The sequence below is a fragment of the Henckelia pumila genome, chromosome 4, assembly GCF_033568475.1.
Source record: "Henckelia pumila isolate YLH828 chromosome 4, ASM3356847v2, whole genome shotgun sequence".
NCBI classification, from domain to species: Eukaryota; Viridiplantae; Streptophyta; class Magnoliopsida; order Lamiales; family Gesneriaceae; genus Henckelia; species Henckelia pumila.
Genome location: NC_133123.1, coordinates 114,752,909 through 114,760,692, shown reverse-complemented (window position 1 = coordinate 114,760,692; position 7,784 = coordinate 114,752,909). Strand labels below are relative to the sequence as shown.

General features: G+C 35.1%; 1 protein-coding gene across 5 annotated transcripts; it reads right to left on the bottom strand.

The window, feature by feature from the left end:
- LOC140859831 (protein argonaute 16) lies at positions 1–6,232 on the bottom strand. Of its 5 annotated transcripts, none has more exons than XM_073262403.1 (23): positions 6,101–6,232; positions 5,493–5,683; positions 5,204–5,409; positions 4,910–5,122; positions 4,694–4,830; positions 4,511–4,608; positions 4,329–4,426; positions 4,082–4,253; positions 3,880–3,996; positions 3,695–3,802; positions 3,552–3,614; positions 3,309–3,422; positions 3,065–3,230; positions 2,854–2,966; positions 2,634–2,771; positions 2,423–2,553; positions 2,257–2,322; positions 1,566–1,629; positions 1,189–1,300; positions 1,031–1,104; positions 513–607; positions 392–423; positions 1–288 (listed from the first exon to the last, which is right to left on the bottom strand). In XM_073262403.1, exons 2-23 carry the CDS (start codon positions 5,661–5,663, stop codon positions 125–127), a joined length of 2,652 nt encoding a protein of 883 aa, XP_073118504.1. In that variant the 5' UTR covers positions 5,664–5,683; positions 6,101–6,232; the 3' UTR covers positions 1–124. The 5 variants fall into 5 exon arrangements, with proteins under 5 accessions (XP_073118504.1, XP_073118507.1, XP_073118506.1 ...); XM_073262406.1 differs by having other exon boundaries at positions 5,493–5,675; positions 6,101–6,220; XM_073262405.1 differs by having other exon boundaries at positions 5,989–6,110.
- Between the last annotated feature and the right edge of the window lie 1,552 nt (positions 6,233–7,784).

Sequence of the window (7,784 nt, the reverse complement as noted above, 5' to 3'; positions counted from 1 at the left end):
CAAAAACCAGCTTCGGGAATATTTGAGTCACCCCTTGGACCAAATTAGCAGTAGCACAGGATCATTTACAACTATTCTAATCAAGTAAGCAACTATAAATAAAGTTAGAATATTCTCATCAGTTTCAGCAAAAGAACATGGATCCAGCAACATTACTGTGCAGCCTGGGCAGTTGGGGTACCGCCGTTGACATACTTTTCTGTCCAGACGAAGTTTCAGATGAATCTTCAAACTTCAAGAACTGCCCTATTTGTTGGGCTGCAAGATGTGCATAACATATTGGTGCAACTGCAATTTTAAGCACGACACAATAGGTGAAGGAGGTTTTGTGTAACGATATATCTCATTGAAAAGTAAAATTGAATAAAAGTTTACAAAAGTTGAAATTTACCTATGGAAACGGCAGTAGTACTCCTTTGGTATCTGCAGGAAGGAGGAAAATATAACCATTCTAACCGAAGCTATCATAAAGAAAATAATGAGAATACACTGAAAGAAGCTTTAATGCATACACATATGACAGTGAATGGACAAGATTTTGCAGATCATCAGGAGAGAAACCAATCTCATTAAGTAAGACATGATAATGGGCTGGCCGAGAAGTTCCCTGCAATATAAATTGTCGTCACGAAATAATTTTGTGGAATGCAACTTGAACTAGTAAGCACTAAGTGATCTGCAAATGCATTGTTCAATCCTCAAATATGGTTAGGATTTCATATGATAATGCATGCTTACCATTATATGTGAATAACATTACTAGGCGTGCAATATTTCATAATGTGGTTTGGAGTATACCTTGAGTTGAATGTGAGGTTTAACACATAATCATTAAGTACTAATTGCGAATATATAATGATGCAGCACAGCATAAACATAACAAGTCCATAATTTAACTAGTTTTACAGAAATTAGCCGTATCTTACACATTTATCACATAACATAATTGTAAGACAGATCTGCTCAATGACTGCATCTGTGTAACTAAATTAATTGCATAAACCAAAGAGGAAAGGATGGGAAAATTTACAATCATCCCTGCTTGAGCACACAAATAGAAATCATAATTTCTTGGATGTACAACTTTAGTGTCCACAACGGTACCTGCAGCCAGACAGAATGCATGTTATTATGGTAGATAGTTGACATAAAACGAGAATTAGAACACAACTGTGTCAAGAAATAGACCAGGGGGAACGTTTTCAGGAGCCGAAGCTTGAAATAGCTGTGTATGGTGTCTCTTCTGAGCCACTACAACAGTGAATTTTGGAACGTCAACCTCACCAAGATGCTGGTAAGCCTGGAAAATCAAAAATTTCAAGCTCGAGGACTGAACACTCTAGATAGAAGGGGTTAAAATTACACCATTATACCATGAGCTCTTCGGTACTAAGAATTTTACAAATAAAACGACCAGTAAACTTTTCTGTAACCCAATAACTGCAAGTTATCAAGAGGTATGTTTCCATAATAAAATCAAAACTTTGCAAGGACTAACATTAAAAATGCAATATGTCATCAAATGCCGTCATATTTACTCTGAAAACTGCAAACAGATAGGGTACCTTGACTATTTGATCCAGTTCGATGTTCAGCACCTGAGAAAATTGTGACTCACTTACACCATCCCTGAGAAAAGTGGGACCATTGAAAAGCAGGACAAACAGAATGCATAAAGGGTGTGTTGAGATTTGTTATGCAAATGCTCGTTGCAAATTCATTAAAGAAACCAGAACATCACTGCTTATCCATTTTTATTCAACTATGGCACTTAATTATTTGTTAGAAAAATGACAGATCAGACCAGATTCTGAGGCTTCATGCATATAACTGATTTGGTGGAAAAAATGTCACATCTGACAAATTAGAAATAAACAACATTGAAGCACGAAAGGAATTAAAAAAAAATAGCTATAATGAAAATCACAAAGCTAGCTGTGTGTCACCCTAAGCATTTTTCTGTCAGTGCATAGTACAGCTACTAAGATCTCACTCATCTCACATGCCGCACATTACAGGAAGTTGTTATAGTTATGGATCCAACAGTCACTTAGCTAAATGCTGACTTATTTTCCAGATAAATAATGATAAAGAAAGAAAGCAGCTCCACTGCCTAAACGACAGGAGGATGATCCCATCCAAACCTAAAACCATAGGGAATGAGGCAAACAATACACATGTTAATGTCATGTCCGCATAGAGAGAAAAATATACGATGTACAAAAATAGAGATTCTACAGCTGGACAGGAGTCTACCTGAAAACAATGATCTGACTTGGTTTCCGCTTGTTACTGGTTTGATAGAAATCCAAGAGCAGTTCCCTGAAGCATAATACTAGATAAGCTTTCCTCAGATTCTTGTAGAACTATAAATTGTGTATCTCTACTTCACACTGAACAATAAATTGAAAAGACGCAGCACCTTATAATGCCGTCATCTTCCCCATTTTCAAGTGGCTTATATAAAGATTCAATCATCTCCACCTTTGGTGATTGAGTTCGCACTGCTGCTCTATATCTGGATATCAGTGGCCAACTACGGGATCCAACAACCTGATCATTATAAGTTAGAGAAGCATCGATGGCATCACGCATAATTTAAAATGCAAAAAGTTCTACAGGCAGCAGCTTACAGCAGCTATGGATGGAATATCTGATTGACCAGGAGAACCGTGTGAAACATCCATTCCAATAATCAAAGTTGGCTTATCATTAATGAGTGGCAAACTACGTGAATGTTCAAGGGCTAACAGAGAATTGGTCCCCCCTAGCTATAATCACAAGACAAAGAGGTCAATATAACAGAAATAGTGATCTGACAAAGAAAAGCAACAGAAGTTTTACCCATGTTACCTTGGAATTGATCTTGAGAAGTAAGTTAGTCAGGTATTGGTCATTGATCTTGGAAGGACACGTGCATTGGGTAACAATGCCCAAGTTAGTCAAACATTTTTTCTTCCATGGTCCTGGGTGTTAATAAAAATTTCACAAGAACACACCAAAACACAAGATTTTTAAGTTGAAACTTTTGTGATAAGGAAAAGGATAACAGCAGATAAACTACCATATATGGCAGAGTTTTTCCGTTCTGGTAAGATGCAAAGCAGAAACTCAGGAGGACCAGGTAGTTTAGCCATAATCTGTTCAAACATCCTTTCTACGCGTATGAAAGGGCTAGCTCTGCTACATTGTGGATCTTCCTCAATTATTGTATATGGACGTTCAATATGCTGGACAAGAGAATGAAAGACATTCAAATAGCTATTCATTAGGAAGACCTAAAGAAACAAGAATATTAGATTGCATACAATGCCCTTGTTCCTTCCACAGTTGATAAGCTCCCGAGAAAGATGACTAGTATCACAACGAGCAGAGAAATTAACAAGGGACCAACACTCAATCCGGCAGGGATTCAAAACTTTCTGTTCAAGATCAAAAGCAAAGCAACTGGTAACTTACAAAGATAGCCCCCATATCCATTTTACAAATAAATCTAAGATAAATCAAAGAAGGATAGTAGAACAATATACAATATCAAAACAAAGAGATACCTTGTTATTAAAGTTCCACCGTCCATTGCGGGGAAAGAAATCTTCACCATTTCCAACCTTTAACTGGAAGTAGAACATCAGAATCATTGTTAAGATGTGATGCAACAACACACAAGTATCAATTGTGAACAGGCTAGAAGTACCTTTGGCACGTCAAGGACCCGTCCATCAACTTGAGTAAGCTGCTTTTCAATTGAAATGCCGCAAGAAATTAGGAGTGGATCATCGTCATACTGATAGTTTCTCACAGCCTACAAGATTCAATCAAGAAGTGAAACCACAACATAAGAGATGGAAGGGAAAAGAGTTCACTGGGTAGATAATTTACATCAGTGACAACTCGAATTCTCTCTGGAGGTTTCTGCCTTGATTGTTCAACTAAGGATGCTCTCTGCATTCCTGACAACGCCTTCTTGTATCTTTGAAGAGAGACTAGAGAACATAGCTTTAATTGAAGAAAGATACATAAAGAAATTTTAGAAAGAAAGTTGCAGTAGAGTTCATAAGACAACTACCAAAAAATTATATACCTCCAAAGGCAAATAGTTTGGTCGTTTTGGTTTTCCAACATCAAGGCATGGCATGTATGCTGAAAATGTTAGTTCTTGACCACGGTGTTTCACAAAGTAGTCAAAAACAGTGATCTCCAAAATCTCACCATCATCTCTAGCATTACCACCATTTTTCACTTTCAATGAAAAACTGAAAAGATAACCACCATTAGACGTCTTACAGGAAGGAATGAAGGCAAAAACTGCAAGATACGTATTTACTCACAACTGCTGATTGCATGGTTTCTCACTCAAACCTATAATTTTGAACTCCCTGTTGTTATGTCTGGCCTTAACCCTCAGATTCTTGAGCATCCTCTTGGCCTGTGCTCCAGACTCACAATCATGACAAACATAACTGAAATAATGGTCAAAGAAAGCAACTGCAAACAGTTAAGAACCATTTACTTTGTCCCAGTCAATATTGCGACGATCCTTCAAATTCTGGTTAGCAAGTAGGAAATCCACAACAGGTCCCGGTTTCAAGATCATTGTTGAGGATACATCTAACAGAACAAACTTTTGCGGTTTTATACATGAAGCAAACCATAAGAAAAGGAAAACATAGGAAGAGAACAAGATGAGTAATACCCATATTTAGAGATAAACCACCATGAGTAGGACGAAAGCTAGAATAGAACCCTTTCACGGCAGCTACACCTCCTCCAACATCACTGAACGTCCGTGTGTCATCATGAAAGAACGATTGCCGAACTAAAAGGCAGCCTCTGCGCCAATATCCATTTGTTATGTACAAGATGATAGAAAAAATGCTTATATGCTATCAAAAAGGTATTCTTGGTATACTTATTAGCTGCTTTCTGTCTCAATATGACATCCAGGACCCTCAGACCATCTTGCACATTTTCTGCTTCGGCGCCTTGAAGGGCAAGAGAGATGGACTTCAAGGGTATTTTTGCAACATAACTTATCTCTACTTTAAAAGCCTTCGACTGCAGAGAGTGCTTTGATCTTTTCCCAGAGCCACTTCCATCTCCATAATCAGAAGGGCTCCTAGGACTACGCAACGGACTCAGTCAGCATTTACCAGGAAAAAAGCAGCACAAAAACAAGTAAATAAAGGTCAATGATGGACGTTACTGCTTGGCAATAGATTCCTCGAGAATCACTGTAAGTTCCAACGTGTTCTGCGGCAACGGCCCCACTGTGTACAGACATTTTTCCCCATCATAAGCAAATGTCTTTCCAGCAAATTCAGAAGAGTATGTTTGGTAAAGTTTTTCAGCGATCTTCCTCCCAATTCCTTTGTTGTCAACCACTCCATTATCCTCAGAACTAATAGAAACCTGCATTCAGAATGGACCATCTAATGATTCACTTGTATGCTCATTACTATACTTGGGAAAAATAGCAGGGTAATATATTTTACACTGTACTGATAAAATATTTCATTTGGACATCTGAGTGAGACTTTGAAGTGATTTGCGAGCAAAGAGATGGGTCGTCCGGAAGTACCGAATCCAGTTCTATCAATTACAGACCTCTTAGGTAGTGCTGCTTGTTGTAAATTTGCATTTGGTGGTAAAGCAGGCGATTCCATTACTCAATAGAACTAAAAACCTAGGACAATAAGTGAAACAGTAAATAAAAAAACATCCAACACTTTATAAACTAGACCAGATCATGTATCAACTCTCAGCCAGTTAAAATAACATCGTAAATCAATGTTCACTAGAGAACATTGCAGCAATGCGGTATAATTTTGTGGAATAGGAAAAATCTCAAGTGCTTGGCCACCGGAATCAAGCAACTAAATAACTTGTGCCTCAGAAATAACAGCATTCTAAATAAAGCATTCGATATAGCAGAAGATTCATTCAAATTCACAAATAACTTAGCCCAGAAACGAAAATCAAGAAGCTAACGTTATGATGAAAAATGCAAACAGTTCCCCAGTAATAAACAACGTCGATATAGCAGAAGATTCATTCACATTCACAAATAACTTAGCCTAGAAACGAAAATCAAGAGGCTAACGTTATGATGAAAAATGCAATCAGTTTCCCCAGTAATAAACAACGTTACGTAGAAATTGAAAGAAAACTAGGTTTGCTTTGTCATTAAAGTGCACCAGAGGGAGTGTGTTGCAGATTTTAAAGCGATTTTTATAGGGATTATTTTGAAATGCGTCGTGAGAAGTCAAAAGGGGTGGGTGGGGTCAACCAAAATATTATTTAAAAATTTCAAACTTGAACTCGATTTGAATCCGAATCAACTCGAAAATTTGAACCTAGACTCAGTTAACTCGTCTAACCCGATCAACCCGAATCAATTTGATTTTATTTTTTTATTTATTTTTAATTTTTTTACAAAATAATTAAATAAAAATTCAAAACACACAATAATAGTAATATTTAATTTAATCACATAATAACAAAATGTAAACTTTCTTTCAAAAAAGATGTAAACTTATATATAATTTAAATTTGAAAGTTTAGTTGTAGAAAATTTAAATTATAATTATTGAAAAAGATAAAAAAAATTATTTTTAAAAATCAAATTTGTATAAAATAAAACGAAAATTTATTATATCAATATACAATAAATTTTTTTCAAACATACAACATACAAAAATGTAGCAAATATTCATTAACTTTATAATAATAATAAAAAAAAAAAAGTTTCGGGTCATCACGGGTCAACATGATTAATTTTTTCGGGTTAGCTTTCGGGTCAACCCGATTCGACCCAAACCCAAAAATTCCCAACCCTAACCCAATATTTTTCAGATCGAATCGTGTCAGGTTGACGAGTTGGGTTGATTTTTGTCACCCAACAAGTTAAAAGGAGTTCCAATTTGGGTGGGTCGGGTCGATCAAAATATTATTTAAAAATTTCCAAACTCGAACCCGAATCAATCCAAAAATGACTAACCCAAACCCGGACCCGAACCCGAACCCAGCTAATCCAACTAATCCGATCAACCCGAACCAATCGATTTTATTTTTTATTTATTTTTAATTTTTTACAAAATAATTAAATAAAAATTCAGAACACACAATAATAGTAATATTTAATTTAATCACATAATAACAAGATCTAAACTTATATATAATTTAAATTTGAAAGTTTAGTTATAGAAAATTTAAATTATAATTATTGAAAAAAATAAAATATTTATATTTAAAAATCAAATTTGTATAAAATAAATATTAAATGATGAAAATATATTATATCAATATACAATAAATTTTTTTCAAACATATAACATATAAAAATGTAGCAAATATTCCTTAATTTTATATAAAAATAAAAAAAAAAGTTTCGGGTCGAGTTGACCCGACCCAATCTGAACCCGATTAATTTTTTCGGGTTAGCTTTCGGGTCAACCCAATTCGACCCAAACCCAAAAATCCCCAATCCTAACCCAATATTTTTTAGGTCGACTCGTGTCGGGTTGACGAGTTGAGTTGATTTTTGGTATCCCTAAAAGTTAAAGTATGGGTGTTTGAAAATAGAAGTTTAAAGCTAATACAAGCTAAATTTTGAGTGTTTGGAGAATAATTTCTTTCAAATTTAATTTTTAGTTAAATGATAATCACATCCTTAAATTATATAGAATTGATCTATTTTTAATTATTTAAATTAAATTTTGATACTCACACCATCAAAAATGTATTTATATCATTATTATTAATATTGTATCAAAATTAATTTTTTT

Bases quoted from the DNA above. Each gene is read 5' to 3' on its own strand.
- LOC140859831 (XM_073262403.1), bottom strand. From the start codon at position 5,663: ATGGAATCGCCTGCTTTACCACCAAATGCAAATTTACAACAAGCAGCA. The intron at 4,831-4,909 runs GTATACCAAGAA...ATATTGGCGCAG, and splicing joins AGACAGAAAGCAGCTAATAA to AGGCTGCCTTTTAGTTCGGC. The intron at 2,772-2,853 runs GTAACATGGGTA...TTGTGATTATAG, and splicing joins TTCTCAAGATCAATTCCAAG to CTAGGGGGGACCAATTCTCT.